Source organism: Scleropages formosus, chromosome 6 (assembly GCF_900964775.1).
Source record: "Scleropages formosus chromosome 6, fSclFor1.1, whole genome shotgun sequence".
NCBI lineage: Eukaryota > Metazoa > Chordata > Actinopteri > Osteoglossiformes > Osteoglossidae > Scleropages > Scleropages formosus.
The window spans coordinates 16794616-16814465 of record NC_041811.1 but is presented as its reverse complement, the minus strand read 5'-3'; the positions used below and the strand labels follow the sequence as shown (position 1 = coordinate 16814465).

The following is a 19850-nucleotide window of genomic DNA, read 5'->3' as shown; positions in this document are numbered from 1 at the left end:
TGAACCAGCGCCTAACCTGGCAACACAGGGTGCAGGGCTGGAGAGGGAGGGGACACACTCAGGACAGGACACCAGACCATTGCAAGGCACCCCAAGCGGGACTCAAACCCCAGGCCCACCAGAACAGCCAAACCCACTGTGCCACCATGCCTCCCTAAAACAATCAGAATTAAACAAATAAATCCAGAACCACATCTGGACTAATCAGTCCTTCAGTTGCATGCTCAGTCTAAAGACCATTAAGTTGCTAAGTGTTGTAGGCCTACTAAATCATTATTCTTTCATTTTATGGGAAAATATTACATAACATATTTGCTTATATTTTCACTATTACAGATATTTCTTCACCAATTTCCAAATACCAGACATTGTGTTTAACACAAGTAATAATCATAGTCCTTAAGCAAGTAACATTCGGTTAACAGCTTAGTCCAGCATAACTGACAAATAAACCTATCTATCAGTTTGTCAGGACCAATAGATTACAGCCTTTCTTGCCACCATTTTCAGTAGAAATGAGCATAACATAACATTGCACATAACAGACACAAAAATGCACCTGACTGTAGTGCAGAGTATGGTGTCATTATTAGAGCTGCTGTCTCTGTAGTTAGTGGCTGAAATCCTACCTCCTGTTCTATGCTTGCATAATGCAGGATTTCAGCCAGTTTGCCATTTGTACATCTGAATACTTCACTCAAGTAGTTCAGGGGGAATCCATTACATGAGGGTACCACAGCAAAGATGGAAGCAGGATTTAAACTGGCAACCATAATTTTGCAAGACAATATAATCACTACCCTGGTTGAACAAACCAGTGTTTGTGAACCTATGTCAAAAATCTCTATTCTTGAACTACTTCACATCACATGTGAGTAGCAGCTATGTTAGATCTCTGTATTTCATGTTTACTCTGTAAACACTCTTACTTTCATGCTTTCAGATTAAAGTAAATATCTTTGAAGGAAGATGTTCTTATGGGGATGTAAAGTTTGAAATTTTAGCAGCAGTAGGGTTTGAACCCATTGATCTAGAAATACAGGAGCCTAAAATGAATACCTTAGAGCTCCCAGAAGAAAGCAGTGAAAGGCTAATAGCTGAGGAGCTTTCAGGATCTTGAGACAGATGGCTTCTCATATTCTACTGTAATTCCTCCCTTATTTCTTGATAAAGTGTCCTGATGGAGCACACTTAGATCCACGGTGCTGACAATGAGTCAAATTGTACAAGATTACATACTAGCTGGTCTTAAAGGAATCTGGATGTCATAACACTTTTGAAGTAACGCGTGAAGCCATGAGGCAACCTTGATCTGGGAAAAGATTATGGTCTTGAAGTTACACATAAAATGTCTGAATGTTTGAAGTCCCTCAAGACCATCAGCTTTCCTAGTCAAGCCCCGAATCCTGCTGGGTTATGGTTCAGGCAAGTAGAACACAAAAAGAGAAACCACTCACATAGTCTGAAGTAAAACCCTTAATTTCTTGCTCATCACCTTATGAGCAGGAGCAGAGAAGGAATAAACTGTAACACATACTAAGAAGGAATCTGGCAGCAGAGGAATTCAGCACCCCTGAAGAGACTGAAGACAAAACGAGCCGCTTAGACCACTCAGCCACATTGCAGAGCTTACATGCTTTGCAATATTTACAGCTGCTGGTCTTCCCAGCAAACATAGTCTTAAATTTCCTCGCACTAGTCTATTGATAATAACCAAAAAAGACCAGAAGAAAATGAAACCTAATGAACAGTAGACCTCGAGGAGTCTTCTTTGCTTGTTTCTGGTGACAGCTGAGTAGCTCCATTCTGTTTCTCTGTATTGGATCTTGCCTTCTGGGTCTACTGTGCCTTAGAAAAAACCCATTATTTCCAGTGGCATTTTAGTCAGTTTATTAAACCTCTATGTAGTACCAGTAAAACTAATTCTACTTTCCATATTCATATTCCTCATACTGAGGTAATTACATAAGAAAATATCTTTTTTAATTGTGACCATTATTATAACCAATTTAATGTTTTATTGTATCTGTTCTCTTATTATTTTTCTTATTATAAGCTGTCTTTGTGACCTTCTGGACTTCTCTGCAAGTGGCAAGTTCTTCAGTTCTTGCCTGATAAGTTTTCTATTGAATAGTGTGAAATAGTGGCTAAAATTTAATAAAAATAAAGTTGGAAAAAGGTCAAAGAAAGATATTTATTTAATGAATCAAAATCTTAGGGGTTCTGGGATTCTAAAATGTGCTTAAACAAAGTGATAATAACAATGTCCTGACACGGTCTAATGTTCTTTACCCTTCGTGATGATGGCATAACCACTGCATCACCTCATTAGAGAGCTTGGCACTGAGGATTCAGCTGATTTCATGTCTGAGAAAATCAAGAGAGAGAGAATAAAATACTATAATTCATCAAGGAAGCAATTCCTCCTTTGCATCTATGAGGGATTTTAATTGCAGCACTATAATACAGGTCCTATTCCTATACAACAATGGTTTTTTTCTTCAAAAAAGGAAGAAAATGAAAATGAGAATAATAAAAGACACACCACTGACATCCTACTCTTCCTGAACATTTCTGAGATGAGAAAACTGCATTGCTTTACCTTCTAAATAAACAGTTTTCATGGAACACACTGCCCCAATTGTTACATATATCTGGAAAGTGTGGATTCAGTTTGAAGAACTATCATCAATATAATAATTCAAACATCCTCACATATCAATTCTCTGAAAATTATTCCCTCTAAAAATCTGACACCGGCTGAAATAACATCAGAGCAAAGGTGATTGGCATTATTATATAAACTCCTTTTCCTCTCTTCGTGGAAATAAAATGATGTTGTAATGTGCAAAGGTGTCTTTTTACTGAATAAAATACCTGATGCATTAAAAAAGACGTGTGCGTGTGCGTGTGTGTGTGGGGATGGAGTGGACTTTGCCGGGTCCTGCTCTCTGACGGGTCTAGGGTTCGAGTCCTGCTTGGGGTGCCTTGTGACAGACAGCTGTCCTGTCCTGGGTGTGTCCCCTCCCCCTCCAGCCTTGCACCCTGCATTGGGTTAGGGTTAGGCTCCAGCTCAGTGCGACCCCACTTCGGACAAGAAGTTTCTGGCAGTGTGTGTATGTACATAAGCTGTGATAGCAGTTTTTTGTTTTATGGGAGACTGTTATATGAGGGCTGAATATAGAGGAATAAAAATGCTACTACATTTACTCACTTAGCAGACACTTTTCTCCAAAGCAACTTACAATGGATACTATGTAGTGTTACTAGCCCACCCAACTGTTTCACCATGGTGACTTACACTGCTAGATACACTACTTACAATGGGTTACTCATCCATACATCAGTGGAACACACTCTGTCACTCACACACAATGGGGGAACCTGAACAGCATGTCTTTAGACTGTGGGAGGAAACCCATGCAGACACAGGGAGAACATGCAAACTCTACACAGAATAAGCAGGGATCAAACCCACATCCTGTTGCACCACCCAGGTGCTGTGACACAGCCGCGCTACTGGCTGTGCCACCATTCCGCTACTGACCCCAAAAGAAACTCCATGAGGCCAGAATAACACATACCGAACAAGCATAAATACTTTGTTTAGGGGGCTCCAGGACTTAAACCTGGGTCTATAGTCAAATAGTCTAGTACTGAGCTATGCTGGAAAGGCCCAATAGCACGAAGATTCTCAGTTCTGGTTCCGATGTGGTGGAATTATCTCCCCGTCTCACTCAGAACTGCTGAATCTCTGTCTCTTTTCCTGTTAATGTAATGCACACCTAGTATTTTCTATGAGATGTACGTCGCTTTGGAGAAAAGTGTCTGCTAAATGAATAAATGTAAATGTAAATGTATTGCAACATGCCCCTGTACACTGGGCAAGCAATTAAAGGTTTTTAGCTTTCCATTTCCAAAAGAACAATCATCCCTCTATATTATACTGTATATGGTTACTTCGGTACTTGATGTAACAGCAGTTGTTTAAAGCATTCAAAATAAAACAGATTCGGAATTTGAATTTTAAAATTGCATCATCAGATTCTGAGTTCTCTCAATGGGCTGAACCGATAAAACTTTGATCTTCATGCACTGAAACATGTCATGCTGAGAACTTAAACTGACAACTTGTAGAAAATGCAGATTGTGCTGTTTATTACACGGCATTAATATTAATGCTATTAACCCAGTTTCTAACCTATGGAACTGCTGGTTTCTTATCACTCAGATTTGACCCAGTAATCCAGAACTAAAGTACTGTTCGTCTGTACAAACAACTCTCTGAGCAGTTCCTTGTCAGGCAAACTGGAGGGACTAGGGCCATATTAGGAGAAGAAAGAATGCTTCATATGTGCTTTGTCAAACGCAGATGTATATATTACATTTGTCCTGTGAAGACTGACATCTTTTAGAATTTTCTACTTTGACAGAGTTGCTCCCTGCTGTGGTCATGAAGAATATGTGCTATGATGCACTGCGCTAGAGACAGTAGATGTTTTTTGATGTTTTGAAAAGAGAAGTGAGATGGGCGTTGACAGTGGGCAACACTGAGGCATGAGGGAACATTACATGGAAATATGATGTATGATCTGACAGAAATCATGTGCAACAACATGAAATAGGTTACGCATATCGGGTGTTCAGTGTGCTATTGTTATTGCCCACTGTGGTCAAAAAAACTAAAAGCACCCTGTAACAGCAAGCCAGCACTCTAGGCTAGGCATAAAAAATTCACACTACAGTTTTGCCTGGAATGAAAAATGCATCTGAGATGCCATTTCATATGATATTGAGATTCCTTATGGAGAGTTTTGATCTTTTTGTCCTGCATTATGTAAAAAAAGAAAAAAAAAGATTATGGCTGATTACAGATGTTTTCTTTTAGAAATGACATGGCTTGTCTATGAAAACAGATTTTTCACTGAATTTATTGTTTTTTTTTTCTCTTTTTTCAAATTTATTATTTGATCATAATGAGGAAACTATGGACAGGAAGTGTTTTGCTAAGACTGTAGCACATACAGTCCTTGAACGGCTATATTTTAAAAAGGGAGTAAAATACAAAGTCTTTTTTAAAAATAATTTGATATTTTCATGACATTTTTGTGATTTTTTTAAATAAAATGGTCCAAGGGCACCTGGATAATTTTTTAAAATAAACAAACACAGGACAAAGAGACGCATAGTGTATTCTCACAAAGGTGAAACATGAACCATGGATGTGTGAGTGGGACTTGAACATGGCGTTGTGACAAAATACTGGACTGGAACGCTGCACCTGGACGGGAGCACAAAAGGCAGGCCTAGACAGGACAGGCACTTGAGCCGGAAGTATAAACACCTATGGGCAAGACTTTGGAAATAAGTAAGTTTTGCAAGGGAAATCGCAACAGAACGCAGATCAAGAATCTGATGAACAGGTGAACGGGTCTGGATTAGTGGAACTTAGTGGCGCCTCCTTTGGTTACTAGAGGTATTGTCCCTGTGGGTTGTGACACCTGAGTTTTTCGAGAAACTGCTGTTAATCTGAAAACATAGAAAATCCTAGTGAATTAAATTTTTGAAGTACCAAGCTATACCAATATATATTTAATGACTGGAGACAAGGTGTTTTCCCATCCATTCAACTATCCGTTTGTCCGTCCATCTATTCGTTTGTCTGTCCAGCGCAGGGTCACGGTGGCCTGGAGTCTCTTCAAGAAGCAAAGGGTAAGGCACATGCTACATGGGACATGAGTGAAGTGCAGGGAAATCACACAGCCTCATTAACTCAAACACATACACTACGGGCAATTTAGAGACAACAAGTAATGTGTCTTTGGACTGTGGAAGGAAACCCACACTAACGTGAGAACTCTTGGAAAATGCATATAGACTGAACTGATCTTATGCTGAATATGCTGAGAGGTGTTCTCTCCTAATGATTTACTTCTTATAGCTATACTTTTCACATTCAGCTTTCAGAATTGTTGCAGACATTGACCTGTTACGGTAAATTTAAAATTTTGTTTTATAGGTGTGTCCAGGGGGACACAGTGGTGCTCTCCGGTGGGTCTGGGGTTCGAATCCCGCTTGGGGTGCCTTGCGACGAACTGGCGTCCGTCCTGGGTGTGTCCCCTCCCCCTCCGGCCTTACGCCCTGTGTTACTGGGTAGGCTTCGGTTCCCCGCGACCCCATATGGGACAAGCAGTTCAGAAAATGTGTGTGTGTGTGTGTGTGTGTATGTGTATACGTGTGTCCATTTGCCATATCATGACAGACAACACAAGTGTCCTCTGTGCATCAGTGAAACATCTACTTTAGGACTCTGTGACTCTTATATCACAGACAGGTGATAATGACAGTACAATGTAGAACAATGCAACAACAGAAGTAACACAGATGTCTTGATAATCTAGCTAAAGACATCATTGAATCTTGTAACTCAATTTATATCCATTTGTAATTAATCCAACTGACTTCAACTGAGAAAGCTATCCAGGTGTATCAAAAATAAATCGAAGAACCTGCACTGTGACCACAGTATTAGAAAACGTTTGAAGTCATGGTGGATTCTTTCTATCAAGTTTTTGACTTGCACAATTCCGTAAGGAAACACTCTGTAGCCTAACCATTTTTGTTGTCAATGTGATTTTCAAGGAATTCACACAAAGAATGCTCGAAAAAACCAAGAATATGAGTATTGGAACTGAGCTATTTGTACAAACGGAACACAAAAATGATCCTTTTTTGTGCTAATGCTTCCTTCAAAATGCATGAAAAATGGATTCAATTAATATGGAACCAAAATTAACTTGAATGCTCTACTTATTAAAACTCCACAATTGGACGGCCATTACATTTGTGAGAGTCTCTCCGTTAATTGCATGCCACGCCTGCGGCTATGCTTCAGTACTGAGCAGTTTTCTTTTTGATTTTGCAGTTTACCTCTCCTTCGGTGTCAAGCATGTCCCATGAATAATAATCGTGATCTTTTGTTTGTTTGTTTTTCTTAACATTTTATTTACTTTTCCGAGGCCTGATTTGACATAAATGCAACAGAAAGATGGATTCCAGCAAAGCAGAAATAATCACTACTATCCACATCATTTCACTCATTTTAATCTTATGACCTTTTCTCAAGTATCTTCCATTTCATCCAATAAAGGCATTCTCCAAACTGTTCAATATTGTCATTATCTTAAAATTGGATGCGCTTTTCCCCAGCCTTTCTCACTGACATTAGGATAGCACTAAAAGTACCATCAGAGTACTGTGATTTGGGACTCCATAAGAGTACCTTTTTGATACAGACCTGTAAATATGAAGAAAAAAATTATTTCCTAGTGTTGCATTTTCCAGCATAAGTGACTGTCGCATTTTTGGCAGAAATATAATAGCTCTGCTCTCTCAAACTTGTCCTTCATCACACACTAACAATAGCATCTCTGACTGCATAAACTATAGGCCAAGATTTCAGTACTGAGGACACTACGGTCGCTGCAATATAGTTTTTGCATCAGGTTATTTTTGACAATCAGCCCTGGGTATTTTATATGCGTTTCACTGGTGGAGGAGGAAGGAGGTCACAGAAGTCAGGTGATTTTTCAGTAAAAGTACCATAGCTCCAGCTAATGTTGGAGCATTCCATCTGTACCACATGTTTCGAAGAGGTTACCATGGAACAACCGTTTTGGACGGCCAGCTTTTCCAAATGTATGATGTACATATTAAAAAAAAAAAAAAAACATTGCAATGAAAATCCTTTTTATTGTGAAAATACCTCTATGTATGTGTATAAATGGATGAATGAATGAATTAATAACTGAATTAATGACTGAATGAATGTTCTTAGCTCTGAAGAAAAATTCGGTGTGGTTGCAGCAGCATGCAGTGTACAACATACAAACACACATACACACATACATCACATATGTATACATATATACATTTAAATAACCACAAAAATAAGTTAGCAAGTGAAGTAGAAAATAAATTAATAACAAGCGAATGAACAGGCAAACGTATTAAAATGCTAGAGAGGGGAGCAGTGAATTAAAGTGAGATGATGGGTGAAGTGAGGTGGTGCAGGGTGTGGATAAAGATAAAGCTTTGTGTCACTCAGTCATTAATAGCTCCCCCCAACAGCATGAAGGTATGTGACCAACAAGACCAGTATTGCTGTTACTACAGAGACTGAAGATGGTATAAGGCTGTTTCACAGATAGATTTTCAACATGAATCGCAAGTCTTGAACTATTTACAGGTACAACCTACAGAGTTTATGAAATGGGAAAAAAAAAGAAAAACAAGAAAAGGTCTTTATTGTACAGAATTAATGAGGATCACAAATAGCTTATAGTTAAACTGAAGAAAGTTTAATACAGCATTACAATCCAATTTTGCAGAATCATGGGTTTATACCATCTGACATGAGTGATAACATTTCTCTTATCCTATGGAAGGAATATGTGCACATGTGATGAACAAAGGAACGCTGGAACCCTGAAGGTCTGTTTTCAGCTGTATAAAACCGGCATCTGGTGAAAAATGCTGTGCACACTGTGTTAGCTTGGCATTCTGAACATCATATTGCTTCTGTATTAATGGGACACATAGTACAGTGCCTAAGCTCGTAGCTTGTACAGATAATCTGAATGTTTTCTTATTACATGTTTTAACATAATTATATTCTTTCTATTCAGTCGGAAAGGGATCAAATATCTTTTGAACTTGTGAATGACTATGGGATTGTAATAGCATTGTGTATGGCCACTCCCCTTCAAACATATGCAAATTAATTTTTGAATTGCACATATAGAAATTTCAGTTAACTGGCTATGAAAATGTAATAGAATGAATTTGAAGGGTCTATGGCAACTCTCCCTCACAGATACACAAATTAGTTTTGAGTTGCAAAAATAAATTTCATGATAGTTAACTGTTGTAAAAGCCTATGAGTACTGCTTGTGGCTTCTCTATCTGGTGACATGGTGATACAGTGAGTAGTGCTGCTGTCTCAAAGTGCCTGGGTGATGTGAGACAGCGTCAGTTTGATACCCCCTCAGTCTGTGTGGAGTTTGTGTCTCCCTGTGTCTTCCTGGGTTCACCCCCACAGCCTGAAGACATGCTGTACAGGTGAATTGGTTGTAAGTCACCAATGGTGTACGAGTGATGCAAAGAGTGTATTTCACCAATGTATGGATGAGTAACTCACGGTAAATAGTGTATATAGGAGTATAAGTCACCTTGGGTGAATAAGGTGTGGACTAATAACACTGAATAGTGTTCATTGGAAGTTGCTCTGGAGAAAAGTGTCTGCTTAATAAGGTAACATAAACTATGATTGTGATTTCAGACTTGGGAAAGCTGTCACTTGATAAAACACAGTGGAATTTAAGAAAATAAAGTTTTTTTATGGGAACTTCATTAGGACTTGAGCAGACTACTGGAAGAATCTTAGTCTTCATTTGCTACTAAAGTGTTTTAATAAATTATGTACACACTGGGCCCTCAGCTTACAAATACAACTGGAACCACACGTCCATTGAATTGTTTGCAATGCCTAAAGAAAATTATCTTTTTGATATGAGAAAGAAAGAAGTTTTAGAAAACAGATAGGTGAAGAAAATTCAATTAAACATAAACAATCAGGAAAAAAAATATTTGTATCTTTCTAACTCAAACATTTGCACCATGAGGATCCGGTATATTGGGTTCTATATAAGTTTTTTAAATGTGTTTTTCCAAACATTTTTTGCAGAGTGTATTACAAGTAAATCTGCCCACAAACTAGAAGACAGTCCAAAACTGCATTTACAATCTGTCTTTCTGAAAGAATTGATCCTGAACATTTTTATGCAATGACTGATACAAATTACGAAGCATTTTTATTTGATGGAAATGAAGCTGCAAAAACAATACAGCCAAGAATGAAAACACACATGCCATTAATGTTTCTTCGGAAAATGTCATTATAATAAGTAAACAACATTAATGAACAAACAGTTACAGTTAAAGATTTTGGTTTAAAATTTTAGAGCAACCAGAAATTAAGGTTTTTTTCTATAAATTTTATTAAACATCAAGACACTGGCATTTTATGACAGTTCAGAACAAATTCAAAAACAACAATAAAGCCTACCATTTTCATGTCATACGTAGTCATTTTGATCAGATTTGCCATCTGCCTTGCATTTATTCAGATTCATGTTTGGTCTCTGTCATTTTCAGGTTGGGGTGAAGAAATCTTCAACTAGTTGACCTCTTCTTTGACGTGTGACAATCTTCTCACCAACACTGAAGAAAATCCAACCAGTTGTACTGTGGGTTTAATAGAGATTGCACTTGACAAAGACCTATCCTGCTGAATAAACAATATGTTTCAGCTGAATGTCTTTCAAAAGGTCACTTGCAGTATCTGATATCCTTTGCACTTGAATCAGAATACAAATGGCACTTGATACAACAGTGAAAACTGGGCATATAATGTCTTCTGTTCATTAAAAGAAGTTGTTTAATCATAAGAAATAAGAGCTTTATTACTTACACACTGTTGGAAATGTTTACAATAATTTTGTGAAAGATTAGATTTAGATGAATTGAATTTGCTGTTTCACCCTCATATATTTAACTTCTTGCTCCTTTTTTCAGGGAATGCAGAACATTTATCGCTTTAAATTACACACTCCATACCAGCTTTGCCTTCTACCATCCAAGTTTGCAAAAAGTAGTCCAAGGAAACGTAGAACTGAAAGAGTGCACTGCTCCTAATCTTAAACCAGGTTCAGCTCAAACAATGCCTCAGATTTCAGTTATGTCACTTGTCATTTTTTGACCAGGTAATCTGCAGCAGCAAACGATCTCTCCACCGAAGAGGGAGAGAAGGTGTAATTCGGCTGGAGTATTGTAGCTGGCTGGTTTGCAAGTGACCTCCTGTCCATGAGTTGCCTGGTCACCAGTTTGTGTGTAGTTGTGTGACCCACTCAATTGGCACAAGGACATACCGCACAGTACTGTGCAATTTGCTGCATGAGAAGGAAATCAGCTCACCAGGGACATGAATCAGAGGAGCACATGTCACATAACCTCTGCTTCTTGGAAAGCAAACTATAGTAACACTGAAGACAGTCAAGGGTTTCCCCGGATCGAACACACTTAAAATTGGGAAGAAAAAAAAAAAACCCAACGTAAAGAAAACACCATCAGGAGTTTATAATACCAAAATCCACTCTACTAAACACTTCAAACATTTATTTTTATCTGACAGTCTGCTTAAGTATATTTCATATTTCAGTATTAAATCATAGGTACAGAATAATTTTTAAACATAAAATAAAGGTCATCAGAGTATAAGATGTTGATTATTATGACATTAATTTAAGATGTTTATTTTAAAGAATATTTACAAACCAGTAAAGGAAGTGCTCAAACCTTTAACATATGCCAGAGTTTTAAGGAATATTATGTATATACAAAAATAATAACAAAAATACATGGAAAATTTGATTTTTTTTTCTCCAGACTCAATTAACTGCAGTTGACAGTTACATAGGGATTTTATGCATACTGCACATTGAATGTTAATGTCTTTAGACTTGACAAGCCATTTTTGTCCTCAGTTTATTTTGATAAACTTCAGTATTGTGGAGGAAGAAGAATTTATCACATCAAGAATTCCTTTTGATTTTCACTCTGCATATTCTGTGAGTTTGGCTCATTGTTGAAGGGAAAGTCAGGGCTCTCATCAGGCTTCGGTCCCTTGGCTTCTCTGCTTTGAAAGGTCTCCTTTCGTCGATAGAGGAACCTTGCCATTATCGCCAGAGTGCAGAAAATGACAAATATCACAACAGCTATGACACCTGCAAGTAAGACGTATCGGGTTATTAAGGGTTGTACTTTAATTTTGACACAATCTATTTCCCATGTGAAATCTTACATAAAATATAAATGTTTTTAGACTGCAATGTGCTAAAATGGCTCACCTGCAATTATTTGTCAAAGCTGTGCAGTTTTTAATATTTTTGCAAAATTGTATATATGTATATATAGATCATAGTGGAAAAAGTGCTAATAATTTAATTCCACAATTGCACAACCGAATGTTATGAAATTGATCAATATGGAAAAAAAGAGTATGATAATCTTTTGGGCAAAATATGCTATATTGACTAGTACATTTAATCAGTGTGAGAAAAGAAAATGTAATCTTAAAATTTTACATAAAACTAAGAAATTATGAATTTTTAAAAAGTTTAAGCAACACCTTAAGCTGATTTATTTTAACATTGAGAATTTAAGAATGGCAAAATTCCTTGTATAGTCTTTCAAACTGTTTAGATATTATTTAATTTGTATTTACAGAAATCGCTGAATAACTTCACCATTGAATACATAGTAACTATGTAAGACTTACGTAAAATTTATAAATCAAAATAGTAAATTAAAAACACATGTAAAAAGCAGTTCTATCAGGTATATCAATTCAAACTGTATGCTATCCAAAGGTACTTTTTTGTCATTTAATCAGTAGACTTTTTTCCTAATTTATTTTTGAAGATAAGAGTCTCATAAGTAAACTACATGCTCTGTTACCTCCGATTAGAGCGGAGTCACTTCTTATTGCATTGACTATTGGCTCACTGGTATCTGCTGTACCAGAATGATCTGAATCAGAAACAGAAAAGGAAGGACAGAAAAGATCAGTATTTTTGTAGCATTCAGTTGGAAGATGTGGCTCATGGAATATTATGTTTTCATCTTGGAAAACAATTAAAAAATTAAATCTTAAATATTGCACAAGTATAATACCAATAGAAGTCCTTTCAGTGTTGAAACTATAAGAAAACATAATTATAAAATGCTCAAAGATCAGTGTTGAATAGCTCCATAATAATTCAATGAGCCTTTTGCAAAGTCAGAACTTTTAAAATTCAAGATAAAAGACAGTTTGATGACAATAAAGATAAGGTGAAAGGATCTAGCATAAATAATTTAAAGTTATTGTCACATAGGTATTTCAACCTTACCAGAAAGAGAGTGGGTGGTTTCAGCTGCGAAGGGATTAGATGGAGATGAAGCACCACATTGTGACTCAACTAGTTGCCCTCTGACTGTAACAGGGCTGCTGCTTGGGTGCAGCAGGGCTGCTTTCAGTGGGGCAATGCTGTTGAACTGCACGCCAGAGAGGCACCCACTGAACCCCAGTGCATTCAGCCGAGAAACCTCAGGGTCAAAATCGCTGCTATCTAGAAAGAGGAGAATAAACATTATTATTATTATTATTATTATTACTATAATAATAATAAGAAGAAACAAGGTAGAATGCACAAGAACTTCTGAGTCATGTTTATACATTTGTCGTGAAACTAAACATTTTCAATTTACAGTACCTATGGTTAAAAACATTAGCAAGGTACTGTTCTGCATGTGGGGGGGTGCGGTGGCGCAGTGGGTTGGACCGCAGTCCTGCTCTCCGGTGGGTCTGGGGTTTGAGTCCCGCTTGGAGTGCCTTGCGACGGACTGGCATCCTGTCCTGGGTGTGTCCCCTCCCCCTCCGGCCTTGAGCCCTGTGTTGCCGGGTTAGGCTCTGGTTCCCCGCAACCCCATATGGGACAAGCGGTTCTGAAAGTGTGTGTGTGTGTGTGTGTGTTCTGCATGTATTGTACAATATTTTAAATATTAGCTCTAGAAATTTATGGGCACTTGTTGGACAAGGAAAATACCATGAATTTAAGAAAGGTCAGTATTAACCCTATATTTTACATTTATCTGTTAATATTATAGGATGGTGCTTGCTTGTTTTTGTTATTCACTTATACCAGGTTTTATTGCAGCTTGTATGCAATGCACCTTGTATTCATTTCCTTTGAATATGTTCTTTACATAGATTTGTGAATTTATTCGTCAACAACATTTGATAGATTTGTTAAAAATTTTTCTTCATAGCTAATAGATTTTGCATGGTAATAATCCAGTGCTTTGTTACTACTCTCCACTTTGTTTTTTTCCATCTCAGCTAATCCATTAGACAGTTTAAACTGCTTACACCTTCTGCTTTCAGTGTAGTATATGCTTTAATTAACATAATGCCAAGACATGGTTTTTTAATTCACATTCACAAAACTGAAAATGCTGAAATATCTTTTGTTCATAAAATCCTCTCGTCCCTCTTATCGAACTCAAGACACTCTTTAGTTTAGTGGTTGTCCGTTTTATCTGCCACTCTAGTCTTAACTGCTGTCAGTGAATACCAATTATCCACTTGCACAATCTGACAGCTTCCATGTATGTTTATGCTTCAGCTGTTGAAAACTGTTGGAAACTGTTGAAAAGTACAGAGTTCATGAACAAAACTAGCTGTTAAAGCTAAAGCAACTGTTTTGTCATTGAAAGGAAACAGTATACATAACATTGTGTGTGTCTTGTAGTTCTGCTCGTCCTTACTTCTCTCTTTCAAAGGATTTCCAGTGTTCATTTGGACCAAGATTTGGAAAAGCTCTCAATTGCTTTTTCAATTATTCTGACCCCTGGATGTAGCTGTTTGCCACAACCATCATATTCTTGTGTGTAATCCAGCACCTAAAGGTACGCTCACTATGAATTTATTTGCTTCCTTTTACATGTCCTTTTTAAACTCAGTCTTACCTCATAGAATTTGCTAATCAAAAATTTAGAAGTAAGGCTTACATTCAACCTTGGACTCTAAACATGGACTGATGAATGTGGGTAGGGTACTTAACACTCTGTTGTTGAGCATACCCTTATATACCACATTACTGAAGTAGATTGGTAGATGTATTGAAGTCACCACAAAGCACTTCTCAACCAGAGACTTGGGTAGGGCACAGGGAATGATTTTGGGTCTCTGAGACCACCAGATGGTCAGCCAGGCTGTTTAAAAAGTGGATGTATTGATGCATAATTGTCTATTTGAGGTCAATGAGAGTTGCTCATATCTGATGCATTCTCCATGCGCTACTACACATAATTAATTTAGTCCCAATTCACAAAAAAACCCGTCTGCAAAGTGAACATTGCTGGATCAGATCCCAGTCTTTCAGACTGATGGTATTGAATGCACTCTGCACAAAGTTGCCCTTGGGCAAAAAAGCAAGTTTCTTTCATTTCTGAGGGTAGGGGCAGAGTCAGCGCTACATGACCTTGTGTGTCTGTACTGTAGCAACTTTTCTGATTGAATTGTACAGTACAGCGAAGAGAAGGAAGACAGTTATGCGACCACGTTGTGACCCTCGGCAGATGGACAAATGCCCCGGAGCAGAGTTGAGATGCTGTATCTGCAGCCAGAAATAATCAGCTTTGGTGAACCTTCATGAAACAGAAAAACAAGCTTATATTTATAAATACTCTCACCTTCTTTACAACTCTGCTTGACTTGGGATTTATAAGGAAACTCTGTCCTGTACATATAAATATGGCCATACTGCCCTCATTGAACCCAAAGGACATATGTGAAGGACAGAATGTACTGGAGAGGCTCTGTATTGTGGTCATGTGGTCGCTAAGAGTTGATATCAACTCAATGGCACTTAAAATAAGAATACTATCCTCAACCACAATCAGTATTCTTGTTAACTAATGACCATCGCCAAAATTTATGAAACTGTTGCAGGTTCCCTCCCCCATCAAAATTTGTTAAGAAAATGTGGAGTGTTAAATGTTATAATGGAAGGTGAAGTGCAGTTGGAAAAGGTCTCTCTTACAGATTTTAAAGTCTAAATAAAAAAAACGTATGCAGTGAACTATGCTAAAAACTCCTGCATTCAAGAAATAACCACACTTAAAATCCTTTTTAAAATTGACATGTGCATAATGTTTTAAATAAATCAACTATGCTTGATCTTCTTAGACAGACCTCATTAGCTAGGAGCTCCAGTCATACAGCCAGACATTAATGTTCATATAAAGAAGTAAACATTTTAGACTGAGACAAATTGAAGGTGTACTGATGAAGCACAAATTATGTGTTCAAAACATTACAGATGTGTCTTTCCCAATGAACTATTCAAACCCTAAGACAGACCCAAGAAAAACAACATGTTGTCTCAGAGTCTGCTATTCTGCAATATCATTTTGGCACAAAGATTGTTACTGGCAGGGCAGCACGTGCAGAGAAAATGTTTTATAGACAGTCTCCCAAAAGTATAGACCAGTGGAGACAAATGTCTGAAAGATTGAATAAATTAATACACATACGCACTGTGACAGTCTTCTTTTATACAGTTCATTTTGTGAATTAGTATACAACACTGTTAATGCCACAAATTGATCTGCTTATTAATGTTTTCATTCATTCCATTAATTTCTTCCATTCCACTAGTTTTGAGGTTTTGTATTTTTCAATCAGAAATTCTAAAGCCAAGGGAGCATCATATTACATTCCTCCAGTCGAAAGAGATGAGTCATAAATAGTGACACTAAAGGGACAACATGAAAAGAACTTGGTCTATGTGGTATTATTAAGTAAAATTTGATTGTGTAGAATCTACAGATACTGTATATGTATCATATTTCATCTCAGACATACTTCTGGCATTACTTAGAGTTCCTCTTAAAAAATAATTATTCTTTGTATAAAGTTTAACATCCATATGAAAACATTTGAAAGGTCTATTGCAAAAGCTGTTAATGTTTCCTGATACCTCCTCTCACCCTATAGAGTCTCATACTCTCGATTGGTTTTGCATTCATGGCAGGTCTTTTTGTTGATCAATGATAGCCTTCAAGAGGACTGACAATAAATTAATTTTCACACAACAACTTTAAGCATATTATGACACATTGTCAATGAGTTCAGCTGAGGGGATTCACTTGGTAGTAGAAACACGTGTTGGCATCTGAAATATGTAGCTAGAAGGACCTTTCCAACCTTTCAATCATTACAGATTGACTGGAGCGCCTTCGTTCAAAGCATAGCACTTTGCATCAATAAATTATTTCGAAGGTTTCTAAAAGTTCACAAAAATGACAACTACTTATCTTGCATAATTAATTAAATTATGCATTATTCTATAAATTAGTTGTGTACTGGAAAAAATGTTAAAACAGTTGTATTTTAACATTCTGAAGTTTGTCTCACTGTACTTTATTCTGGTTTTTTATATTGTATACAAAGCAGTGGCTGAAAACAGAATTCACTCAATTTTTCTCTTTGACATATATTAGAAAAGCCAGTAATTCCTTTGTATTTTTTATAATGTTTACATTTCTTAATGCAATTTAACTTACCATATATCTTTCCAATAACAACAGACCTGATGGCACTGAATTCTGTGTCGGATGTTAGATTAAATTCTTCTCTGGTATTCTGGTCAATCTGGAAAATTTCCGCAAATAATGCATATTACAGAGGAGAAGAACTTGACACATCCATGTTTTAAATGATCCATTGTGTATTGTTCCATACAGAGGTTTTAATTAAACCTGCTCTTCAAAGCACTTCAAACACATCATTGCTTTGCTGTTGAGCCTGTGTCATTCAATTATGGAAAGAACTACTTCAGTCTAGACATATTTTAAAGTTTGGCCTTCACGTTCAAAATGTGATGACTATGAAAGTGTAGCCTAACTGACAATGTTATTTTATGCACAGAAGTTCCTGTGATAGTGTTGCTGTCTTACAAATTACACTGCCCATCAGCCCGGATAACTTCTCACCTGAGATGTTTATAAGGTGAATACTTTATTTAATAATTTGGTTAATTGAAAATAGGACACAACCAACAGACATATTACCTGAACAGTGAGAGCTTCAGCTTGCCTTTTGATCACCACTTTATGCAGCTGTCCATTTGCAATGTTTCTTGTGTTTACCTTGAATACTTCCACATCTTTTTCATTTTGTAGCTTATATTTAACCTCCAAGTAACCTTCAAAAAAAAAAAAAATCATTTGTATGTTACTGCACCGCATCAATACAGAAATGATTACCAACATTCTTCATATTTAAAGCTCAACATGGGTTCATCCTAAACTGCAGCATCAAACACTTCTGCCATTATTTCCACTTACATCTTTCTGAAAAATATTCTGAAAACCAGAAATGTTGGATTCCATTAAGATGATAATTGCCTCATTTCTGTGAATAACATCTTTAAGGTGGTAGCAGATGGTGCTTTGTGGGAAATGAATTGGACTTCTGACAAGAAGGCTGAAGACTCACATCACATAAGTTACTTTACCTAAAATCAGTGAGTACTCAACCATAGAAATAGGAAAAGATGTAAAATGATATTTTACATCAATTGACCTCTGAAGGTAATTTTCAGGTATCATTTACAGAAAAACCTATACATTCCTGCTGCTGAATTGCAAAGAAATGTTTCCAGTGATTTTAATTTCCTATTTGCAAATTCCTGTTCTGTACTGAAGGAGCTTTTTAAGGGGTGATTTAAACCTTTACAATGATGATGCAAGTAAGTATTCAGCATTTTTTAAGCAAAAAAGCCATTGTCCACTTGCACCCCTGTCTGTATTTACTATTTCAGTTTATATTAAACTGTATAAATGATGTAGCGCCCTACAATTCTCTTGAAAAAATCACTAAAACTTTAAATGTGGAATAATTACTAAAAATTCTAAAGCTAATTCAGTTTATAGACCTTATAGCAGCCTCTCTTGTAACTTGAACCAGCAACTTTGAACTTACATCTAAGTTCTATACTACCATGTTACACCCCCTCAAATGATTATGGCTGGTGAAAATAATAAAAACAGATCAATATTTAACCTCTGGAATTTTTTATTTACAGTTTTTCCTTCCATTAAATTATTCATTTGACTTTTACCCAGAGGTAATTCCAAAAATTATTTTTCCCATATAAACTTAAATACACTGACATTTCACAAAGGATATTTACAGATGTGGCATTTAAAATGAGTACAAATCAATCTTCTTAGAAAACTATAACGCAAAGTAGTGTGAGAAGATATATAAATTAGCTGGTCAGCTTACCATTTCTGTTCAGCAGAACTGCAAGGTATTCTTGGTAGTAAGTGCTAACATAAAAAAGCAGCACTGGGGCTTGAGTGGTGCGAAAGCTGAAAGCAATGCTCTCTCCTCGAAGGGTTAAATCTGAATAAATGGAGGATGACTGAGAACTTGCATTTTTGTCCAGTTCATGAGGTTCCTTAAAGGTGTATGCTACTGACATTCCAGGTTTAAAGTAAGCTGAGACCTCTATGAATAAGAAAAAGAACAAGAAATTTTATTTTAAATAAAACCAATTTAAGCACTTCAATCAGTTTACAAAGCCATTTTATACATTGTATATAATCATGTAGGAATAAATGTTTTCAAACTCTAACTAACCGGATTTATTATGTAACAGCAGACAACCTGTCAGGAGTTATGTTGAAAAAACAAATCACTTAGTGGCTTAAGTCTGGCTTGTATGATGCTTCTAAATTTAAGTGTTATGATCAACGATCCTTAAAGATCAGGACCTGTGGTAATGTATGACAAGCCAGTGCTTGTTTGATTTATTAGTGATACAACATGGGAAAATAAAACAATTATCAGATTTAACTTAGCAGTATTAAAATGGCCATGCCTCAGCGTGGTAATGCTAATGAGCATAGAGTCAGGTGCTTTGGCCAAGTGGATACAGGAGGATGGTGACTAGAAGTCCTATGATATTTTTTGGCTGATTCAAAAATCCATCACTGTGTGTTATGCCTCTTTTTCACACACTTTTTTGCTGGAGGGCAACAAAAAAGATACTGGTGGCTTTCCACATTTTGCCTAATGATTTAAGCCTCCCGATTTAAATATTTATTATTTTTATTACAAATGTTTATAGAGACCATGACTGCAGATTGACTGGATTTTGCTGTCCTTGGTTTAGTTG

General features: G+C 36.8%; 1 protein-coding gene across 1 annotated transcript in view; it reads right to left on the bottom strand.

Annotated features, from left to right (window-relative positions):
* Positions 1-11505: 11505 nt before the first annotated feature.
* The window catches only part of cntnap3 (contactin associated protein family member 3), a 90547-nt gene continuing 82202 nt past the window's right edge, over positions 11506-19850 (bottom strand). The window contains exons 19-24 of the mRNA XM_018736679.2: positions 18956-19180; positions 17737-17870; positions 17230-17317; positions 13011-13229; positions 12577-12648; positions 11506-11843 (exon numbers count right to left, since the gene is read on the bottom strand). Of these exons, the coding sequence (XP_018592195.1) occupies positions 11647-11843; positions 12577-12648; positions 13011-13229; positions 17230-17317; positions 17737-17870; positions 18956-19180 (935 nt within the window). The 3' untranslated portion in view covers positions 11506-11646. The remainder of the gene's footprint in view (positions 11844-12576; positions 12649-13010; positions 13230-17229; positions 17318-17736; positions 17871-18955; positions 19181-19850) is intronic.